General features: G+C 31.2%; 1 protein-coding gene across 1 annotated transcript in view; it reads right to left on the bottom strand.

Moving 5' to 3' along the window:
- LOC106709306 overlaps positions 1-17289 on the bottom strand; it is a 124077-nt gene extending 106788 nt beyond the window's left edge. The window contains exons 1-2 of the mRNA XM_045680896.1: positions 17215-17289; positions 7138-7372 (exon numbers count right to left, since the gene is read on the bottom strand). Coding sequence (XP_045536852.1) covers positions 7138-7202 — 65 coding nt within the window. The 5' untranslated portion in view covers positions 7203-7372; positions 17215-17289. The remainder of the gene's footprint in view (positions 1-7137; positions 7373-17214) is intronic.
- Between the last annotated feature and the right edge of the window lie 8154 nt (positions 17290-25443).

Here is a 25443-nt window from a genome sequence, read left to right as displayed (position 1 = left end):
CTTGGTTATGTTTTAATGGATATTTTTAGGAATTGCCTATATCTCATGTATATATCTCATCTCAAACGTTTGAAGGAGTTACATTGGGTTTTACTTTGAACATACCTGATCACTGTTGCCTAGTAGAAAGAAAACGAAAATCAAGCAATAACAACCCGAGGGCGGTGGCACATTGTAAAATGTAATAAATAGTTAAGTATAAACGCAAAAAAAGTCACAATGTTCTTTTCGTTTCCCATTTGCTATATTATGGATACTGTCCTCGGCTCCATGGGTCAAGTTACAACCCTTTATATCCATTGTAACGGTGCTATTTATTTGACAATCCGACTGTGCCGCAGAGAGACGTATAATTTTACAATATATGCAAACAGTAGGAAATAAAAAAAAAGTGAATTTAATAAATTATATATACTCGTACTTGTCAAAAGTATGAGTCTAAAGTCATGTCTATGAAAAGTCAAAAGTTGAAACTGATCTATTTCTACTTTGAAATTAGCAATCAAGAAATCTATCACCAGAAATATAAATTCCGTCGGTAATGCGGAATCAAACGCGTTTTCTTTTATGTGAAAAAAAAAAACTTAAAATATATTGTTATTTAACGATCAATAAAAGTGCAGTTATGTCAAATGTTTTTTATTTAGCAAGGTAAGTCGTAAATGTATCGTGAACGTTTATCACGTGATGTACTATTTCGTGGATTCCTACACGTAAACTTTGATCACTCGGACAACGACATCGAATGGTACTCAAAAGGTATTTGTTTTATTAAACGTACACAAAGCAATATCTTTTAATATGAGCAGAGTTTCACAGTTACTTGTCACGTAATATTGTAATTCAATGTAAATGTGAAAAACCCAATTTTAATTTGTCTGGTTCATTTATCCGTATACTAGCTGTCACCCGCGACTCCGTCTGCGTGGTCTTATAAAAACGTAGTTAATGGACTATGTATGATTCCAGACTATCTTCTACATCTGTGTCAATTTTCATCGAGTTCTGTTATACCGTTGGAGATACCTTCTAACAAACATCCATCCATACATACATCAAAACTTTCGTATTTACAATATTTGTAAGATATGGTAGAAGATAAGAATAGCTGAAGGAAGAGGCATAATTTTGAGTGTTCACTTAATAATTACCTAATTTCAATACCAGGATAAAATTGTAATTTACTGAGTCAGATTATTGAGACTAATATAAACAAAGGAATTGGATAAGAAATACGTTTATTTGATAAATCGGTTTTCATTTAACTGTGTCGTAACGTTAAAACATGGCCACATCTCATCTTATCCCAATTGTTAAAATATTTATATACTTTTTTGTTAATTTTATTATTACACAGGATGTGTTATTTATTGTAATTTTTATAGTATTAAAGCCAATTTGAGTAAGAACTCTCAATTCAGTTTACTACTAGCTACTAATACGTCAATTACACAATGTTAACTTAAATGTTATTGTATAAATACAATATAAAAGTCAAGGCGACAATCCTAGTTGTATATGTATATAAGCCACCGAGGCATTACTATCACGTTCAGTGCGTAGGCATTAAAAATAATACAAATGTATGTATTAAAACATAAATTCTCACTTAACCATCCCTATCTACTAAAGCATTGTTTGCTTATCGTTGGGATAAAGTTACTCTAATTAAAAATTGGTCCTAGTACTAAAAGGCACAGAAGAAACGAAGGGTTCTGTTCAATATTATTATTTTTACTTTTTTTATCAAATTTTTCTTGTTGGTTTTATTCTAATTTGAACTTTTACTGGCTTTAGTTTAATCATTATATGACAATAACATTAATTCCACCAAAACAAGCTCATAGAAAAAACGGATTCTGAGCTTTGAATTTATCACCAACGAATTATGGATAAAACCTTTTTACCAGTCATAATTGAATTTAAATATTTTTGTAAACAACAAATACAATCGACGACCTTGATGCTATAACGCAATTTGCCAAGTAACCTTTAAATGGACTAAAGTTATAAATACAAATAAGGATGCCGGAACTGCATAAATAAAAAATAAATTTAAAAAATAATCTCTATTTTTATTTTTATAAAAAATAAAGAAACAAATTACTAACAGAATCTCTCACCACGAGTTTTCACTACCAAAAGAGCAGGACATAACATAACATAACGAACACAGTCCCTCTCATGGAATATATAATATGGAAGTAGCAAGAGAAGTATAACAGAACTTTCACCAAAGAAAATCTGTCATCTCTGTAACTTTCAAGGTATAATGGGCGTCAAAAGTGTTTCCGTTGTTCATTTATTTTTATTTATCGATTAATAAAGTTAAAATACAATCGAGAACAGTTTAGTATATCGAACCCTAATAAAGAACAAGCTTCGATGAGAAGGAACGTGCCTTGTTAAGCTGATGAGCTTTTAAAATCGTTTACATTCTTTTATACACGTCTCGCATAAAAATAGCTCGGAAGGTGAACACTCAGACTGTTTTGGTAATGCCCTAGTACTTGTTTGCATTAAACCAATTAACATGATTATTTATTACCTTAGATATATACAATGTAAAGGGTAAATATCTTCTATCTATCCTATATGTATAAAAATCTGTTGATTTATGACAACTTAATAACGGCTGAAGCGCTCTGGATCACTTTTCTTCCCTAAACCTAGGAAGCAAATAAGAATCATTAACATTAAAAAGAAAAATATAGTCCGACAGGGACATCTATCGGCAGCGGTGCGTTCCATCGGAGATCCCGGAGCCATGCCAGTGGCACTACAGGATGGCCACCGAGGGGGTTTTAGTGGGTAAAACCCCACAAGTTTCTCCCCAAGAGCAGGGTATCTAAGTTAAACTAAAATATACCAGCTTACTACCACCCCCTGTGACGTCAAAAAAGTTTCACAAAAACCTTTTCGAACTTACCGCGGTAGCAGCTACTTCCTCATCAGCTAAGATATTCTTGTGTTAGGTTAGGTGTATAGGTTATTGTAATCTTCTGTTTTTAAACTGTTTAAGTTGCCGCTAGGAGGCGTAACATAACCTAAGTATACACAATTATTTTCAAATGATGTTACAACGTAACACATATAAAGGTAATATTACTGGTAAGGTAACAAACAGTAGGTTGGTAACAAACGATTGTAATTACATTGGCATATGTTTAGGTAATTATTGACAAGAGTGGGCGTTGTGAACATCGACTTTGATGACCCAGATGAGGTCATGAGTTTACACCGTACAAACATAAATTGCTATTCATGTTCATTAGTTTTTTTATAGTTCTTAATTTACCAAATATCTTAACACTAGCTGTCGGCCGCGACTTCATCTGCGCGGAATTAAACTTAATAAGTAGCCTATGAGTTCTTCCATTCTTCTTCTACTGTACCGTACTGTAACTGTGCCACATTTCATAAAGATCCGTTAGGCCGTTCCGAAGGTCCTTCTACCTTCAAACAAACATCCATCCATCCATTAGTATGATTAATACATACCAAGACGAAAAATTATATTATGACATTTTTGTTAAATTGAAATATTACTGTGGTAATTTCCATTAAAATTTTTAGTCAAGTTTTCGATATTAAACTTTAGCGCAAAAAATATAATTAACATATTTTAACTAAAAACTATAACATCGACAAACAATGTACTGAAAACAATCTTTTCAACACTTACCGTTTTGCCTCAAGGTATCCTTTTTTAAATATCTTACATCTAATCATCGACAATAATAGAGTCCAGAGTCATCTCAACATTATCGGCTTATGAATCTAATATAAAAAGTTCAAGGGTAACAAAACATTCGACACTAATTGGCTAACATTGGTATAAATCAAATTTCTATACCTACTCGTATAATCTGATTGACAGGAATATCACGTGTTAAATCTACATTCTTCTAATTAAGATTGGAGATACATAAAAGTCATTTAAGACTTGAATACGTTACAGGCAACATCGTGTGACAAAAATTTGGTAAAACTGTATTTTTTTTTTTGTTTTCCGCCCGAACATTTTAATCGAGTAATCAGTTTGATTAATAACCGCTATTTATAATATCAGGGTTGATAAAAAATGTTATCTCTTTCATTGTCTGGGACAAAAAAAGAGATAGGATTTTTTTAATGTTTGGAAGTGGAAACCGACCATTAAGTAGTGCACGAGTTAGCCGAGATATCGATATCTCATATCTTTAATCGATGTTCCCCATGACTCATACGAAAATTACTTCTAACCAAAAACATAATTAAGACGTACATTCTTTAATTACGAAGATGACGGCTCTCGATTGTTCTTGTCTATGTTAGAGCTTCGACTAGTTAACGTTATTATTCTTACGAAGGTTTTTATAACTTAACATAACAGTAACTTTGAAATTATTAAGATAAAAATTTCTTTTTTGTAATTTCAACAAAAATACATTTAATCATGATTACGTAGGTTTAACTTCATGATGGAGTTTTGATCTATATCTGTTACATATAAACTAGCTTTTACCCGCGACTCCGTCCGCGCGGAATAAAAACGGGGTAAAAATCATCCTATGTCCGTTTCCTCGTTCTAAGCTACCTGCCCACCAATTTTCAGTCAAATCGATTCAGCCGTACTTGAGTTATAAATAATGTAACTAACACGACTTTCTTTTATATATATAGATTGCGTATTTTTTACATATTTAATTTTTTTTTATATAACTAGCAGTTGTCGACGACTTCGTCCGCACGGAATTAAAAAAAAACTGGTAATAAATATTGGCTATGTTAGCCGGGATAGTGTATCTTCTCAACAGTGAAAGAATCTTTCAAATCGGTTCAGTAGTTCTGCAGCCTATTCAATGCAAACAAACAAACAACCATTTTTTTTCCTCTTTATGATCTTATATATAAAATTTCCATGTCACAATGTTAGTTACCGTACTCCTCCGAAACGGCTTTACCGATTTTTACCAAATTTTATACGCGTATTCAATAGGTCTGAGAATCGGCTACTATCTATTTTTCATACACCTATTAAGTTTTTTTTAACTGCGCACGGACGGAGTCGCGGGCGACAGCTAGTTTTAGTATAGATTAAGATTTTTTTAAATACTTATCGTTTTTTAATTAATTCATGTATCAATACTTCAACGTAAAAAAAAGCTTTTCTTGCAATAATTTCTATTATAACTTATAGCGCCATCTACATCGAAAGTCTTGCACTAACTGAGTAGTAACAAGATTACGAATGTGAAAACGGTGTGAAGCAAGAAACGTTTGTTGCTTACAATTGCCGTCAACGGCGCTAGTAGTAGTATGTTTTGCACAAGTTTAACTTTAAATTTAACTATTCTTTAAAGTGTTTCTTTTATTATTCTACTTATAAATATATTTTTCTTATGAAATGAACTCATTTCTATTAATATATCAGGTGAATTGAAAGGTCATTCTTGAATATTAATTGTTCAACATCACTCACCATAGGTCCCCACTGAGCCTGATCCTACCCTAAGTCAGGTGTGACTAGGCCATAGTCAACCACGCTTGCTCAGTGCGAGTTGGTTGACTTCACACATATCTTTGAATATCTTCTCAGATATGTTCAGGTTGTATCACATGGATATGTACATATGTAAATCGAAAATCGAAAAACACATTGGTACATGGCGGGATTTGAACCCAGGGCCTGTACATTACAGATCAAGTGCTTAACCCCTGAGCCACCTACGATTGAATTTAAGAAATTCTTTTACGAGATTTGAAAGAAAATTCTTGAAAGTAAAAATTTTATGAAAATAAAACTATTAGTAGAAGCATATTATCTCTCTTATAATGTTTACATCGTGGGAAAAATTATTAGATCTAATATTAATAATATGATATTCCCGATCAGAGAGTATCGATTACAAATAATGATGTAATGTGGTGCCACTCAGAGTGAATATATTATTTCTGTTGCACTGGAATCAGAGAAGTTCCTTATTGCCACAGTAAAGTTGAGCTCTAATAAACTTCCTTGCAACAGTAACTTTTCATTAAACAAGTTACATACTATCAAATAAGTATATAATTTCCATTCTCATTTATTCTGCTTCCATTAAAATTTGGATTACAAAATACATGTTACTAATATTATAAATTCGAAAGATACGACGGACGGAAGGATGGATGTTTGTCAAAAGAGATCTCTCTGAAATTTTGCATAGACTTAGAATATAGGCTGGAAGAACACATAGTAGTAGCCTATGTGTTCTTTATTTTATAATCCGTATGAACGGAGTCGCGAGCAACAGCTAGTAACAAATAAAACGTGAATTGTTCGACGTATCAATTAATATATTTAAAGTAAACAAACTAAAAAATATTAACACTGGCAATAATTGTATTTGTTTCGGTAACCGTAATGGCGTAAGGCAACTATAATGTTACCAGAAGCAATTCAAAACGGCAGTAAATAATTGATCCAAGATATTTTGTTACTAAAAAAAATACGGATTATTCGGAAATTAATCATATAAATAAGATTGATAGATAAAGATAAATCAAACTGTAATGAAAGTGAACAAACAAATCGGGCATTGATTCCATTTACTCTCTCACAGTAGGAAGGAAAGTGATGTCATTTGCATAATCTAAGCAAAGACATAATGTTTTTTTTGCTGTCACTAGAATTAAAATCTCATTAAGTGTGAACACGAATTAATAACTGTATTCAGTGCAGTGAGAGTCGACCTCAAGACAGTTCAAAGATCAAGAGCACGGACATCTATACCAAAACTTTTAATATTTAAAACATAAATTATATTTTAATGTTAACTCTATTATATGCTATTTTGAAATCTATTACAAAGTGTTAACGTTCCAATTATCTTGCAGATTTACCTAGAAAAGATTGACTTGCTCAACAAAATAATTTTAAAATATTAGCTTCGCAAATTAATGTAAAAATTCTTTACAATATGGTTCAGGAAGAAGTTTCGAATTCTGGTTAGGAGTGACTTTAATTAATAGTGGTGAATATTTGGTCGTCGTTAGTACAAAGCGAAATATTTAGTTCAAAAAACAAACGAATAACGATTGCTATTTATTTAATTTAAATGAAATGAGTCTACATTTTAAATACATTTAATTTATTTAAATTAATTCACTCACCTTCTTTCACGCCTTTTCCTCCTTGACGTGCTGGTCCCTTTAATCGTTCTGTATAAGGTCATCATCTTGAATACGCTTTTTAATGTACACTATTCACAACACTAATTAATTATAATTTGAATAAATCAAATGGTTAATAAACATTCACAGAAGATAAATAATATTTAAAACCACTTATCACTGTTAACATTATCAACACTTCACTAATTATATGAGCTCCGTCAAGACGTTAAACCTGAAACGAAAAAAGATGTTATTTTTTAAATTAAGACGTAAAAAAATATATTATGTATCCTTAGTAAAAAGTGGTCAAGATAAATACGAAAAAAATGCTTTCATTCAGTTTCATTCCGCGCAGACGGAGTCGCGGGTGACAGCAGTACATATATAACAACAAATAGCGTTTAAATAGTCATAGCAATGTTACAAAATTATAATTTTTAATATATCCAATTATATTTTATCATCCGATCGATTGCTAAACAATTAAAATACCTATACTATTGCCGTTTCAATGTCTATCAATAATTATTACTGCTCGTAACATCCGATTACTTAATGGCAATATAATACAGGCCATTGATAGATGCTGTAAGTTTATTGCAATAGAAAAGCAAGTTAATTTTATAGTTTAAGATTTTTTATTTAAGTGTAAACAACATAATGACGTTAACATCTATAAGGACTGTAACAGCTGTACACTAAAATTTTAATCTAATCTAAGAGATGCATGCAACTTTTTTATAGTGTATTCCAAAATAGCGAAGAAACCGTTGCCATAGATATTTCCATTTTCAGATGCGCTGCCTTCCCTTAATCGATAGAGGAGAGGACGCTTAGAAAAGAGGTGGAGGGTTCAAACATAAGGACTCTAGGTGTGGCCACAATAAACTCAAATGTATTAATTTTTATTTGAAAATTAATGTAGATAATACAAATACCTATTAATACCAAATACTTGTTCCCATTTTTATTATAAAATACCGTTACCTTTGTACAAATAAGTCAACAAACGTGTTTGATTAGAATTAGTAGAGTTCAATCGAAAATAATATCTATTCCCATTATATAGATTGCTTTAAAATTTTCATTCGAATAGCAAATAGCCCCCGCAGGGCGGTAGGAAATGTGAACCGACCAGTCCACTAGCCCACTAACCGATTAATGTTTATCGATTAAAATTCTGACTCGATTTAAATTATTATCATTCGAGTGAAAATCGATTACTCACAACTTTCATTGGTTCCCATACAACGCTTGTCTATTGCTAATTTTCACTTTCATCAGTTTTTACTTTGTGCGTTCACATCCATTCATCTAACAACAAAAAACTAGGTGTTATGAATTTTCTGTGAGTTTTCTAATCCAGGAAGATTGCGGAAAATATATCAGCTTTAAAATGTATTACTTAACAGAACGTATAAGTGGTCAGTCAATAATTAATCAATAGATGGCGCTTTTAAGGCGGGTGCAGCAGAAATAAAATATTTTACATTAGTTGGATCACTTATTTAGAATAACAGTATGTTTCTAACAACGAAATTTAAAAAAGAATAATTGTTTAACTTTTTAATATTTTTAAAGTGATAACTGGCCACCGAGAACACCTTCATCTAAAAAAAGTAATAACGAGAGATTTAGCGCGAAGAGAAGTGCAAAATAATATACGAACGGAATAACAACGAAATTGATTATGCTCTTGTAATTTAATTTTAATAGTTTGTAGCAATAAAAAAGATAGTAAAAGTGATGGTCAGATATCATAACTTTGCTAATGAAAAGTAAAAAAAAAACTTACGTATTTTACGACGAATTCGATTTATTCAAAATATTTTTTTAACATATCAACATAACTATTAACGTATAAATATAATTAGACAGTTAAAACATTTGCAATAGCAACATTCTTAGCCAATTAAATTCATAAAGAGTCCGTAAATCGTAACATAAAGCAAGCGTGTCGGCAAGAAAGTTGTATGTATGTTTGTATCAAACTAGATTATAATGAGCCTCAATATATTTAACGTCCAATTACCAAAACTATATTTCGTAAATTTGTTATATATAAAACCTTTTTGGTTATGAAAGAAGGCGGAAAACGAGCATGTGTGGTCAGTTCTTGTTAAGAAATTAACACTGGCCATAAAAATACGCAATATAAGAATACAAAATTGAAGATTTTCAAATGCGTTGCCAATCCTTTAACAAAACAATAACATAGTAATTAATAGAACACTAGAATAATTAATATATCAGTCTGATATTTTACATTACCGCTAAAAATATCAAAAACAATCTTATCGAAATGTAATTAGAAATTATTATGAAAGATATTTTCACTCATGAAATATTCACGCTCCGCTGAATATTAAACCGAGACAATTATAACTGGATGAACGACTTGACCATAGAGATCAAAGACCCCGCCATGCTAATTATTGGAATTTATGATCTTATTTAACTTTTATAAAAAAAAAACTTTCACTACATCAAAAGAATTCGATCGATTCTTTTGCTGGTTCCGGAATTTTCTGATATTTATCACTTTTAATTATAAATATAAAATAAAAATATCATCAATAATGATGACAACATTTTGATAAAACTGACTACCATCTGAATCACTTCCATTTAACTTCCTAATTCTTAAACTATAAAATGTTGAGTAACAATTTTAAATGTATTACATATATTAAATACATAATTACATATTTAAGAAAGTCGTACAAATGAATGAAAGCGTAAACAAATTTATTTATGCATCTGTTTTGAGGTGCAAATTATTATATAAGAATAATTATAATACATATTTAAATTGTTGCATTTCAAAATGTATTATGAAACCAAAATTAATAAGAATTTCGACTTCCAAAAGCAAAGGCCACACTGTTCATTACATTGCAATGATGACAGTTGCTTTATTAAATACAAATTTTAAGTAATATTAACTGATCAATCATTATTATTTTATGTCTGTGTCAATGATATAGGCAATAATTAATTGACAAATAGTTAATTTGACCTCGTTTCAAACTACTAATGCGCTAATAGAATTATTTTTAACTTGAGCTTCAAATGTGACATGAATTTCGAAGGTCTCCTTGACCAGTTAATTTATAATCGTAATTTATAATTTTTTCATTACTTTCAAGAGAACATTTAAAGCATAAGAAGAAATATTGCAGTGTCAACAGCCAGGATATAGTTTAATTTTTAAGAACAGTCAGGATTTAAAACTAAATCCTGGCAGTTCTTAAAAATTAAAAAAAAAAACGATATTAAGAAATATTAGTATAATAACGGGACATAGAATTAAAATCGAAATGAAGAATAAAAATCTAAGGGTACAAACATTATTAGGTTGCAGCAGTAGCTAGCTAATTCAACTTTATATTTACGTAAATAAAACGTTTAGTTAAAAGTCTAAAACCTCAAACAATTTTGTAATATTTTATATTTTCTATTTCATGGTAATCATTGCATACATTTTTACTAGCTAAGTGTTTGTGATTACAAACACCTAAACTATAAAAATTATGCAACAAATAAAAAAATTTTGCAATTCATAGTGGTAGTGGTGTAACTGTTTTGAGTCGTCCACGCAACTGTAAAATTTTCATGAGATAACACACATAAAAAAAATACAATTGATAACCTCCTTCTTTTTGAAGTCGGCTAACAAAGTAAACTATAGCAAATATGCAATTCCGTAATCGATTTTTATTTAGTTAAATAAAAATATAAACTAAAACAAAATCTAAAATGAAATGAAACAAGAAAGAAATAAACGAAGACCACGTTTAGTTGATCAAAATACTAAGTTGAAGAGAGAAGGAGTAGAAATAAAAAGTACAGAGCATGTCTCTGATTACATTTTTGGAACATATAACTACTATCAATCTTATTAATATTATAAATGCAAATGTTTGGATAGATGAATGGATGGATGTTTGTTACAATGTAGATAATAAATAGTCTGGAAGAACACATAAGGGACTTATTAAGTTATTTTACTTATGCGCGAACAGAGTCGAAGGCGACACCTAAAATTTTTAATCTTAAATAAAATTTTCAATAATCGTAACGAGAGAAATAGAAGAAGAACTGATAAGCACAATAACAACAGTAGAAACAACATAAAATCAACAATTTAAACTATCGTTTAACGTTTAACTAATCGTTAAACTAGAATCATTTTTAGTAATGTCATAAGAGCAACTTAACATTACATGTGCCTTTAACGTATTCGTGAAATACGAATAAGTAAGAATCGTTTCGCAATCTGAAGAATGGCATAAATCTGAGTCACCGACAACTCGCACCGGACAGCAACAACAAGGCAACTGGTTCCTGTGGTAGACGCTGTTTAAGGAATCAATTTTACGAATTGGGTAATACATAGTTTTGATTTACAACGACCAGTTTTAATCAACATTTCTGTACAACGTTTGTACATTGTTGAGGAATGTAACATTATTAGCTCGTATTATAATTAACATTTAGTTTAATCTTGGAAATGTGGTGCAGATATTTCTAACTGTATACAGGAGCAAACTTAAGTATGCAGGAAAACTAAATTATATTCAGCGAGATCTATGCCAATGTGAATTGATAATCTTTCCAATCATACGATAATCGTATTTGTTGATCTATTTTAATGCGTGAAACAAAGGTATGACATTTGAGTTAAATGTCTAAATATAGAGGTCGACGAACTATAGCTTGTTTTGTGTTCCATTTTCAAATAAATAAGACGCTAACCTATAATCCACATAAGGTCATTAGCCTTCAAAAATAGATATTCAATGAACATATTTATGTGAGAGACATCACGGCTACAAAATTCACGGAACGTTCCCCGCATGTGTCGCAAAGCAACAAAGGCCAAGTTACTGTGCCACAATTAAAATGCGTCAGGCGTTACCGCATCCTGATTCTCTGATTGGAATATAATCAAATATCCAATTTAATAGACCTGTATGTATATACAAACATCTAAGAAGTACGGTGCATGTTATATTGGACGTTTCGTTACTCCACCGTTGCATCACTTTTCAAAGGAAATGAAGGTTAATATTTTAGAGTGAAGTTGAGGATGTTACAAAATTGTATACAGGCTTCATATTTGATACGTAAACTTACAATTAGATTAAAATTAAATATAAGAATATCTCGAGCCTTTCAAGTTTGACTGAACTGGACTTACAACGTACATACGTCTTTTGACTTCTTACTAAAGAGCCTAGTTATAGTGTAAAGGAAAAATCTTTAATAGAAAAATTTTTATTCATCAAGTTGAAATAGAATTTGGCGTCATGTCGAAAACGGGTCACCAGTATTGCATCATCGTCGTCAATATTTAAGTGACCTTATTGGTTCATTACATAATATTTGAAAACTTATATGACTCAGCGACCTCTTAGCGAGGTTCTTCATACATTGGGGAAACACGGTCGCTAATGACGTGATTTACGCACCCCACATCACGTAAACCAAATATTCATCAGTTTTAATCATTGCATTAGATTCTTAGGTTGGACCTTCAACTTTACACGGAGAATTTATTTGATTTGAGGAGAAAAATATGTCGCCTTGATAACAATAACTGCTAATGAAACTAATTTTGATTATAAGTAATTCTCTCATTAATGTAATGTTTGAATCGTATGAGATGTCCATAATTATTCATTGTTATTTGTTTATTATTGTATTGAAACGGCATGCCACATCAACAAATGGAATGTGGCCAGAAGAAATGCCCCTCTACCCCTCAATTAGACTCAATTACCTGCTTTACTAAGAAAGGATACAACATATTGACTACTACTGGACATGATATATCAAGGAACCTTATTTAAAGACGATTAAGGCGACGAGACCTTAAAGATTCTCGGCATTCTAGAACATTTCCTCATTGTTAACATCTCAAGATGGTTTTTCATTTTTGATTAGCATATTCAGTCTGCGTTTTTGTCAGTGCGACGAATAAATTAACATCTCTTGAGAGAGATCAATGAATAGAGTTACAATCTCAAGATCTGACATCACTATGAAGAACTCTTTTCATCGGTCGATTTGTATATTATGGGTAATTTTAAATGACATTCCGATCAATATGTTAGTAGTAACATTATGGACCGTAACGACATTACTGTCATTTTTCGCTTTCGACATCGTAAAGTCAACGCGGCGCACCGGTAATGTGCGTACATTAAACAAATCGTGGCCCATCTCGTGAAATAACATAGTTATCTACAAACTGCGTACCGTTCGCAAAACAAGTTATTGAATAGAAAAGCAAAATTAAAAGAATTGGAGGTGCACCTCCCGTGCAATTCGTGTTGTAGGTATGTCCGGAATCATCCCTTACCTGAGGCTGATACTGGACGTACACTCACATACATAACAGTTTGGGATTTCATTGAAAATCACATAAACAAATTGAGTTATGAAACGTAACTCGATTTCAATATCAGACAAAACATCGACAACCTTTTGCGGTACGTTTTGTAATCGTAAATCGATATAATAGCCGCGAGTAATGAATCGATTCGCAGCAAATCGATTCTTCACTCTCGCTCGGACGCTACCGACACGTTTGCATCTGGCCACTTGCTAGCCACTTTCGATGATCGCTTGCGTAAGACGCAACGCATTAACGTATGCCATTCTTCTTTTTTAACACTATAGTGTTGTTAAAATATTTCATGCTTTCAAATATTTTGTGTTAAGTTTTTAAATGCAAAAGAGTGTGGAGCCATTTTTCTGTTTGACAAATAAATTGATAAGAATAAAAGTAAAACTTTTGTTATCACGCTTTCGGCATGTTGAAATAGAAATCTATGAAATAGAATTGACATAAATGTCCATTATCTTTGACAAAACAGAGATAGTAATATGTTTTAAACGGGGATTTTGGTCTCAGAAACCAACGGTAAATGTTATAAATTACTTTGTGTACTACAACAGATTTAACATATCACATACTTATCCTTAACTTAATAACCCAAACTCAACCCGTCTAATGTCCCAAGGGCAGTCTCACCCTTTTCGTACAAAATTTAGTAAAAAAATTAAAACGCTTAATTTGCCTTATTTAAAAATTCCTGGCAGGTAAATTTCTGACCTTATGCGTCATCTTTGAAATAATAGCATGGATTACTAAAAAATAATGGTTTATATTTGAACTGTCTGGTCTCAGGGTCCCAAAATTAATGCTTAGGGATGTTGTAGATTTGTTAAATATACCTTAAGATTATCAAAGTCTTTGAATTAAAGTCAAATGGTCAAAGTTTTATCACAGGAGAAACTGATTGTTCTGACACTTGATTAGTGTCTATTATTGATGACTATGCATAAGTGACAACATATCTAAATCTTCTTGGTATAAATAAGAATTGATTGTTTTTTGTTGGCATAAATTCACTTCTTATTTTTTTTTTTAATTTACAAATTATCTCTCCCATAGACTTTTTATCAAATAAACTTTTGTGCTGGCTCAATCCAGGTCTGTTTACTTGTAGATTATGTAATGTAGTAATTCTGAGACATTTTTGGCGGAAAGTTACTTGGTCACATTCCATAAGGGCACGCCAGAGAAAGTAATGCTATAAAATGTTATTTTTCTTAGCGCCGCCATTGAGATATAAAAAATGAAAATGAAAAATTATATTATCTAGTCACAAATTACAATATAATTTCAGGAAAGGCAATTCAAAAGGTTTAACTAGGACAACGATAAAATGTCGCAATATCAAAGTTTCAGCAATAGAACCGCTTGCTCTTAACAAATGAATTATTGTCCCAGAAGTGAGAACAAGTTTAAAGCTTACAATTAACCGAACTTACGATAAGATTAGAGACGGTAAAATTTAGTTATTTGCTCAAATTTTATTGTTAACTTATGTAAGACCTAAAGCTATTATATAAACATATTTGCCTAGTTTTTGTCTCACCCATATATCAAAAATGCAAGATATCTATATCTATATATATAAAAGAAAGTCGTGTTAGTTACACTATTTATAACTCAAGAACGGCTGAATCGATTTGACTGAAAATTGGTGGGCAGGTAGCTTACAACCAGGAAACGGACATAGGATAATTTTTACCCCGTTTTCTTTTTTTTATTCCGCGCGGACGGAGTCGCGGGTAAAAGCTAGTTTGTAATATGTGCGTCCTCTATATCTAACAAACACTTACTTCAGTATTGTTATACAATAAATTGTGGTCGGAAATTCTCCTCATATATTGATTTCAATGCGTAATCCAATTACAAAGCTGCGTAATACTTTTATTTTCAACATAAGCAAGTTTATCCGTGAGTTATCACTCCAAAACACGATTTGAGAATTAAAGAATTTTTCAATGAAACATAAATTTATAAATACGTTTTAGAAGATGTGACTCATTAAGGATTTTATACATATTTAGTTGAATGATCAATAAATTTGAAGATACTACCAAATATCATCAAACGTGCATGTTTTCTGACACAAAAGTAAGAATAAATTAAATTAACATAATAGTTTTGGCGTGACACAAAACGGATTCCGTTTAGCCGAGGTCAAGTTAAAGGTGTCTTGTATTTACCTTTTTTAAGATCCTCCATCCGAATAAAAATTGAATAATCACGAACAATGACGCTCATGTAAATTTTTATTTTTAAAAATATAATGATGTTAGTTTTCCGCTAATTTTAAAATAATGGAAAAAAATCTTAATTTTATCATAAAAAATTAGCCATTCTAATGTATTAAGGACAGTTTAACAATTAGCATTTATATCAAGGAAATTTGTGTAACTACACAAATATGATATATATTTTCACACAAATAATCTACTTGAAAACCTAGTGTTATAAAAACGTAATAATTTAATTGGTCAAAATCCGCGGGAAGTTCCTAACTTAACCTCCGTGCACATTAACGTTAATGATGTAAAAAGGATGGGTGTATTAAATCATACAATTCCTGCACTTTCCAAATATTGTTTAAGCGCCTAACTAAAGCGTAATCTCTAAGTCTAGGTTCGATCCCTGCCTTGTACAAATATATTTTTCCATTAATTTGCTCCGACGTTGTGCTGCAAATGAAAACATCGTGATGCAACCTGCACATATCTGCGATAAAATTCAAAGATATGAGTGAAGTCAACTAACCCGCACTGGGCCAGCGTGATTGACTATGGCCTAGTCATCCCTAAATTGGTTAGGTTCCGAGCCTCTCGATAGGGTTATATGAGCTGACGACAACGATGTATTCATATCTTGTGAAGTTTATAAGTTACGTAAATAAATTAATTTTAGTTTTTTTATTAACAATTTTTATAAACAAATAACAAACATTTGACAAATTATTGTTAATGAACTTATGTTAACGGACAAATTAATTTTCATGTTTTAAAAAGATAAAATGAAGGAAATAATTTGAACTTTAAAAATTTGTAAATAAAATCTTTCTCATTATCTTTACTTTTATTAGTTGATTTTAATAACATCTTAAATTAATAATTATAAAAATGAATACATTATTTTTACTTGTGTTTGTGACGTCATACATCCGTTGACAAAGTTGAAAACAACTGTTTGTGTTAATAAGCACATTTATTAGCACCCAATTCAAGGGGAGTCTAGTGTCAAAAGGTTTTAATAAAGATAACCTCTTACAAGGTACTATGTAAGGAAGTTAAATAATTTGAGATGACCACTTTACAAAATTTTCTGACTTGTTATGTATTCTTCCAAACTAAGTTCTACATCTATGCCAAATTTTAGCGAGATCCATGAAGCCGTTCTAGAGATACATCCAAACATTCGAATTTATAATATTAGTAAGATTATTCTTTAATACATTTCTATGACTATCCATATTAAGATGCAATAGTCACTGGGCTTAAAAATAAATAATGATAAATTATTTTTATTGATTTTAATATACGAATCGTGAGTCTCATTAAAATAATACAAAATAATACTGTATATTATTCATATTTAAGTACATTAAAATCTTAAATTAAAACAATTGAAAATCATTATTTTATCCAATTCCTTATGAAATTAAAAAAATAAATCTTTACCTTAGTTTTAAGTTACAGCTTATCCAAAATACTTAATTCACTTCACAGATTATTGTTAAACTGTAATTTATCACTAATATCGATAATTCGCACTAAATTAAATTTCGATTCTAAATTCGAATTTTCGATATCATAACGGTTTAAAAATGGCGCGTTTCTGTTTTCGAAGTCGCGCACAATTGAAGCGTGCTGGCCGCTAGCTGGGCGCCGCTACTTTGCGCGCGCGCACCACACGTTTGCCGCACTGCCACATAAGTAGGTGACATAGAATTTATAATTAAATTAATTTATTTTAAAAGTTAAACTTTTTTAACTGGACACATGTATTTTAATTTTCCCAGCAACGAATGTGCAGTTCCTCTGCAGAGATATTCATGGGCCTCAGTAATTTCTTAATATTAAGGGAGATAGAAAGAAAATCCTTAACTATTCTCTATTATTCATAATTAATAAGTAGATGAGGCTCTCTAAAACTAAATTCAACTAAATTTTATGTCTAGTTATATTACTAAATAGGTTCGATTGCAGTTGGGTTTTAAAAATTCGTGACTTTACAAACATTTTAAAAAAACAACGCGGAAACCATTTAAAAATCATAAAAACATTGTGCATGTTATTTTTTTACCTAATTTTAAAGCTTTTATTGTTATTAAAGGTCAAAGTACAAAGCTTAATATTAGCAGATCGTTAAATACACTTCTGCACCAGTGAATAAGACCCAACCAATATTATATATACAGTTAAAAAGTATCAACTTAATACATACCCTAACATACAGGAAATTATCTCGGTATTTTAGCACTTAGAGCCATTCTATAGAAGCATTGATTGAAAGCAATTAGGTGTTCAGACTGGCACATTATATGAGTTTTGCGTGAAAGAAAAAAACATGGACATCATTGGAATTTCATTCGTTATAATTCTAATATATACGTCATTGTGTAATGACTTAAAATATGTGTTAATGTACAAAAGTATTCTATTCATCCAAATATTTTTTTTTCAAGTCCTACGTAACTTTGTACCCAAGCCTAGCCTATAAAAAAGCGTATCTTTAAAGAATAAACAGTTAAAAATAATAAATATAATGTTTCTTTAAGCTATAAATTATTAATTAATACGGCGTCGTACATTTGACCTTGGTAACAAAGATATTCCAACAATAGATGTTAGTGAAATCGTCGAACAAACAAATCATCAGCAATGATGTAGACAGAAGAAATACGAACGCAAAAGTTAACTAAAGAAACAAGATACCGCTTTCATAAAAAGGGAAAGTGAAATCAATTGTGCATATTTTATAATCAAAATATGACCTTTAAACCAATATATACAATTTTGGCAATCGAATTAAAGAACTACGAAAACCATACCGGGACAAAATGTTTAAACTTAAAAACTTAAGTTTCGTATAGTACTTATATTACTTATATGATGCGATTTTTAGATGAATGTATAGATGGATGTATGTATGTTTGTTTGAAGGTATGTCCAGAACGACTCAACGGATCACCATTAAATTTGGCATAGACGTAGAACATAGAAAGAACATAGGCTACTAATTAAGTTTTTTTGTATAAAGCGCGGACGGAGACGCGAGCGACAGCTAGTAAACTATATTTAGTTAGTTTTAATATGTAAACCTCGGTATTCTAAATTATGAACATCCTTTAACACATTAGGTGATATTTTATTAAACAATTTTGTAGGATGTGAAATAGTGTTTGCGAAATACTTATACTATTTTCTTGGGGGCCATAAAAATCACACGGTTATGAAGAAATCGGTTAATTGATTTATTATTTCAACGTTATTTGTATATACACGTTTTTCTATTTCCCTTTTTAGACCACTGTGGTTGGTCATACGTAATGTAAATTCAAGGATTAAGTTTTAATATGTCGGTGGCCTACTTATCGGTCAACATACTATGCATTTTAGGACTATAACTATTTTTTGCAGACTATATGTACATATGTTCGAGTTAAACTTGTTATAGGCCATATATAAGATGAAATACCACAAATACTTTACTAACATGCTTATATTTTTCTCATTAATTGTTAGTTGTATGGGCCCGGTTTTTGCGTAAGTCAATGGTTAGCCCGTATTTTGTGAGTGGAGGTGAATTGGATTCACATAAGCCAGACCAACTTTCTAAAGAATCACAACAATCACTTGATGTTGTCGATAGCCTATGTAAATCTTATTCAAAAATTATTTGTAACTGAGTTTCTTTTAGGTGTGTAATTTATAAAGAAAATGAACACGGAACCCTAAAAAGGCGTTAACGAATAATCGCTAATGTGGCCATTTAAAAACCATAACTTTAACTCAAAGGTCTTCCGACTCGAAATCGAAAGCGAGAACCAATTTTATAAGTGTGACGAAAAACCGAAACTTTACTACTTTCTTTGATTTCCGAACGTGTTATAATATTTTAGCCAAGCTGATACTTTCTTTGTAAAAACTATGGAACAATTGTTACAATCGTTTAAACTCATCATTAAAACCCCTATGGGTTTATAATTTAACAGGGTCAATTCTTATAATAAAATCTAATCTTATATTTATTAAAAATGCGAATGTTTAGATGGAGGGATGTTTGTTAGACGGTATCTCCGGAACGGCTCAGCGGATCTTGATGAAATTTGGCACAGATGTAGAACATAGTATGGAAAAACACATAGGCAACTAATTAAGTTTTTTTTAATACCGCGCGGAGGGACTTGCGTGCGACACCTAGTTTTAAACTAAATATATGAATATTGTGAGTTAAATGTAAGTTACTCGGGTTCCAATAGTAGCCAATGAGGATGACTAAATATTTTTATTTTAATTTCTCAATAACATTGCCAAGAATGCCAAGGCTCTTTGCAATAAAAAGTCGATAAGAATTTCAAGCAGGCTTGAGCACCTAAATATTATTACATGTTGAATGACTTGTCAATATGATGTATTACTCTGTGATGTTTTATTAAGATGCTAAGTACGTGCGCAATTTTACACATAAAAAGCTATAATTTTTGTCACGACTTACATTAAGTTAATGAGGTAGTACGAACTAATAGCAATCATTTCCCACTTATCTACCTGATTTGATTAAAATCTCCGTATAAAACATATCGTTAACCCTGTCAGTATCTTACAATACATTTGAGATAACAATATATTTTAATACGGGAATTTTGGTCTCAGAAACTTACGATTAGTTCGCATATAATCAACATACAACATATGAAAATAGTAGAATAAGTTACGTTAAATTAATTAATTTTCCAATAAAATACATCCAACTATACACACTTTACCAAACCTACAACATGCTTCAGAAAACGAATTTTACGTTTTTATAAAAAACTAGTTTGTTAAGTGGGCATTTTTTCGCCGTCGCTAAGCCGGTGCAGCAGAACTGGTGTTTGGCACACATACCTTATCGGTATTGCCTAATGCGCTTAAAATTCTGTTACCTTGATTTATCGTACCTCGGCAAGATCTAATTATTAGTACAGACATTTTTAGAAGAAATTCCACACAAATTTATAATTTTAGGGCGTTAATTTAATTGAATTTATCGTAATCGACTCTTCGATAATCATCATAATAATCCCTCGCTGCCATATTCCAGTGAGTTTGGTTATTATTTACTTACACCATTTCGTTGTTTATATGTTTTGTTGTAACTATGATTTTTATTTTTGACCAAATAAATTTATTTGTAAAAGGCCAAGTCCTATTTTCTAAATTCAAATATAACCTGTAGGTACCTTTATATACATATGTGTTCTTCCAGTCTATGGTCTATTGCCATGCGAAATTTCATCCAGCTCCGTAGAGGCGTTCTGGAGATACCTTCAAACAAACATCCATCCATCCATCTAAACATTTGCATTTATAATATTAGTAAGATTAACTATTAGGATAAAATTGTGAAATACTTGTTAATTAAATAAATAGACACTTGACTGTCAAATTTTTAGACTATGACGCCCACGTCTACCAGGAATAAAATACGACGACGCGTAACTGTAGGTCGCGTGTAACGGTAGCTGCTTTAAAAGGAAAACGTCCGGTTATCGTTATAATGCGACCAGCGGCACGCCCAAGCATTCTCTATACGTATTCTAATCTAATAGAATACCAAAGTAACTATAGGAGATATCTAGCATACGTCATTACTATCCAACTATGATATAAGGAAGCCTTCGATCTATCTAAATATACTAAAACAATATACAATCATCGTCAGCTTCTATTTATCATCTGCTGAACATACTTTCGCAAAACCTTCAACATGCTGTCTTAGGCATACGGTAAACGAATACTTAGTAAACTTTTGATTAAGACACAACATATGTGATGTTCAATGACCTCGAGACAACATTCTTTAACGTTCGATATTACGCACGCGTTACGCAGTTGAATGTGCGGACTTATAATTACCATTTTCGGCATAAAATATGTCTGTAAGTTTTTGAAATGAAATAATTTGATGTTAGATTTATAATAGAGACTGATAAGTTTTTTTCCTTCAACTAAGTCATCATCGTCATTTGTCTTTTCTTATACATTATTTATTTATTACTAGCTTTTACCCGCGACTCCGTCCGCGCGGAATAAAAAATAAAGAAAACGGGGTAAAAATTATCCTATGTCCGTTTCCTGGTTCTAAGCTACCTGCCCACCAATTTTCAGTCAAATCAGTTCGACCGATCTTGAGTTATAAATAGTGTAACTAACACGACTTTCTTTTATAAATATAAATTTAATAATAGGTACATAGTAACAACTTAGAGTATATCCATATCCGTGTTATAAGTAACGAAATGTATTCCTTACTAAGTTTCCTTACTCAATGGTGCTTAGTAATACTTATTTACCCTTAGTAAAAAGATCAAACTTCCTAAATCTTCTTTAATCTATTACGTAGATAATATAGAGTACACCTTCACTCGCCAAAAGTAATCCTCTCTGGTAAATCTTCCGAATTATGCAAAACATCCAAGAAATGTTGTTTTGAACGAAAAAATAACTTTTTGTTTAAATACACTTTTTAAAACCACTTTCACGTTAAGTGGTAAAATGGGATTCAGTACTCTATAACAACATATAAGTACATACTATTAGCCAGTTTAGTTTAGGCCACTTTCACTGCCAACAAATACCCATGAGCTAATTTACATGCATTCTTAACACGCGATCTTCTCGTTTAGGCGCCCACGTGTCATACGATTTTCTTCAACTTTTATATTGAGAGCTGAACACATTAAGTACCATTTTAGCTTGCATATAACGAAAGAAAGATTAGCTGTTCAAGCCTTTTTTCAAAACGTTATGTCAATCCATGCCATTTATAGTGAAGTTATAATTACGTGTAACATGGACGTAATTGTATGATATATAATATTATGTCTGTTAATAGTATAATATTATGTTTGAGATTTTAAGTCGACGCTAAAACTTTTTACTACGTTAAACTTTATCGAGAAATAATCTACCTCCTCATACCCTATTTGTTTATATTTATTTAATACCTTACTTTGTAATAAACTTTAAGATTTTATACTACGTCTACGTATTGACTACGTCTAATCGAAAATATTTGCTTTCAAATATTCAATGTTATTCTCAACGATGATGCATAAACATTTTCAGCAACTAAGTAGGTATCCAGACTTTATCGCATACTTGACAGATGGCAATTATTAAAAACAGGAATCACTAAAGATTATAAGTGCAGGAACCACGATACATCGTGCCCAATATTTGATACATTTGAAGGTCATACGTCTTTATAGCAGTACGCTACGAATACTGCTACGTGGGACATCCGCTGAGTCAGCGCGACGCGGGTAGGCGACGCAAGGAGCCACAGCGGTTGTGGGCGTGACGTGCATCAAACGTTGCGCTCCTAGACAATTAAGGCAAGTTAGTACATGTCACGTTGATACACAAGTCAAATATACTAACGTCAAAGTTGGACTTTCGCAAAAATTTTCAGAAATCAATTTCAGTTTTTTTTTTAGTTATGACTATTAAAATCGAATAAATCATTATTAATTGACAGAAACACGCGTCTACATTCTACAGCTTGATTATGATTCAAGCCAACAAGCCAATCTATGTTAAAAAAAACAACAAGGAAATACAAAGTAAAGACCCAATTAAAACATTTAGGATGGACTCGACCTTCAAAGAAGCACGACCTAGACGTTTACGCAAAAAGAACACAACATTTTACGCCTTGCTATGGTCATATTATTATAAAACAAATACCTTACAAATTTATTGGCAGCTGATAAAAAATAAAACATAGAGACCGGATATGGTATGCACACTAAACTGTCAATTATACCTTATACATTGAAAAAGGATTAAAATGGCTAAACTTCCTTTGACAATGGCCATTGAGAAATAATAAATATCCTTACTATTTATACTATTTATTATAACTTTTCAAAGTAAAATGAACTTGAACATTTAACTTAAATACAACTTGATGGTAATGTTCTAATACAAGTCACTTATGGATGTGAAGAATAGTTGATAGTCGAACTTGTGCACAGATGCAATTAATAATAATCGCCATCTATATTCGGCTTACAAAAAATATAATAACAGGATGAATTTTATCATAGAGGTAACCTTGAAACGTTTAAACTTCCTAAAAAGTATAACTTTGAATTGCATGAACGTTAGAATTTTTCTTTAAGCAAGTTATAAGCAAGTAAGTGATACTTTAACTACTATTTTTTATTAACAATCAAGATGAGATCATGAACCAATAGGCAATGAAGACTTGCGCCAACGATCAGTCATGCTACGAATATAATGACTCGTGACGAAACGAAATGACGCTATCCCAAACATAATGATTAAATGTGTTTTAATAAAAAGCGGTTTTGTGTCATCATTACAAGGGCTACGAAGTAAGTTCTTTTACCTTTGTCTTTAGCGAATAAGTTTTTTTTTTCTGTAAATGTTTTGTAAATGTGACTTTAATGATGTCTGACGGTTTTATAGAATAGTAAAAAATGTAGTACAAAATTTAAGGACAGCTACTTCATAGTAATGGAGTCCGAATTTTGTTTTTCTATTTAATTGTTATTTTATTTCAACCTATTGTTTATTTTAGTTGATAATTTTTGTTCTTTTTTAAGATGAACATAATGTGTTTTTAAGTTTTACCCGAGGTTTATATTTAATTATGTACAGTGCGACTTCACAAAAGCATTATAACATTTAGAAAATCTTTTCTTAGCTAACAAATTGTACAGATAAAATATTTGTGTTTTTTCTTTTATTTGCTCACAGTTCACCTATGTCTCCTAATGTAAATAAATAACTGATTCTTTTTACATTCATCTGATTGCAATGCTGGACGCACAAATAAAAAGGTCCACATTATGACTAAATAAACGAGTGTCAGTATAAATAGAAGAATTGCATTGCAGGCTTGGTGAATACATTTGGCTCCCAACCTATTGTTTGTATGTGTGGGTGATGTTTGTACGTATATTAATAACTTTTAACAGACACGCGCGTACCATACCTTCCCATACCCATTGATGATTATGTGGTTGATGATTGTTAGCTTCTATGTAGTAAGCGGATAATGTATTTACATAGATTACCTATATACATTGTATTGAATTTTGTTGCAGGCACAACTTATATGAAAGTGCTACAGGAGAGGTATTACGAAAAAACATAATAAATAGCCTAAGTGTTTTTCTAGACTATGTTCTACATCTGTGCTAAATTTCATCAAGATTCGTTGAGCCGTTCCGGAGATACAAACAAACATCCATTTGAATATTCGCATTTATAATATTATCAAAACTTACTTGATTTTATATGATCAAATAAACAAACCAATTGCTTTATTTATGTTCGCTTTTCTACCTCATTGTACAAAGTTGAAACAAAAATTTATTCCAAAGAATAAAACCAAAAACTTAATGACGTGTTGGCTGTTAAAAAAATCCTATTAAATCCTACTATTTAAATGTTTATTTTAACATTGAACTACGACTTAATGCCGCCTACCTACCATCTAACAAGGCTACCAGCGAACAGCGCGGCAACTCGAATGCTAATGCTACGCCCACTAAGAAAGTAAAAGCTAAGATATCGAATTAATTACAAAGATACAACGACGTGTTAACAGAAAAAAGATTCACTTTCGTTACTACAAATAGAACGAGGTATTTAAATAACAGTCTGTGG

This window comes from Papilio machaon, chromosome 2 (genome assembly GCF_912999745.1).
Source record: "Papilio machaon chromosome 2, ilPapMach1.1, whole genome shotgun sequence".
Lineage (NCBI taxonomy): Eukaryota > Metazoa > Arthropoda > Insecta > Lepidoptera > Papilionidae > Papilio > Papilio machaon.
The sequence above is the reverse complement of the archived record's forward strand: the minus strand, read 5'-3'. Positions and strand labels throughout refer to the sequence as shown.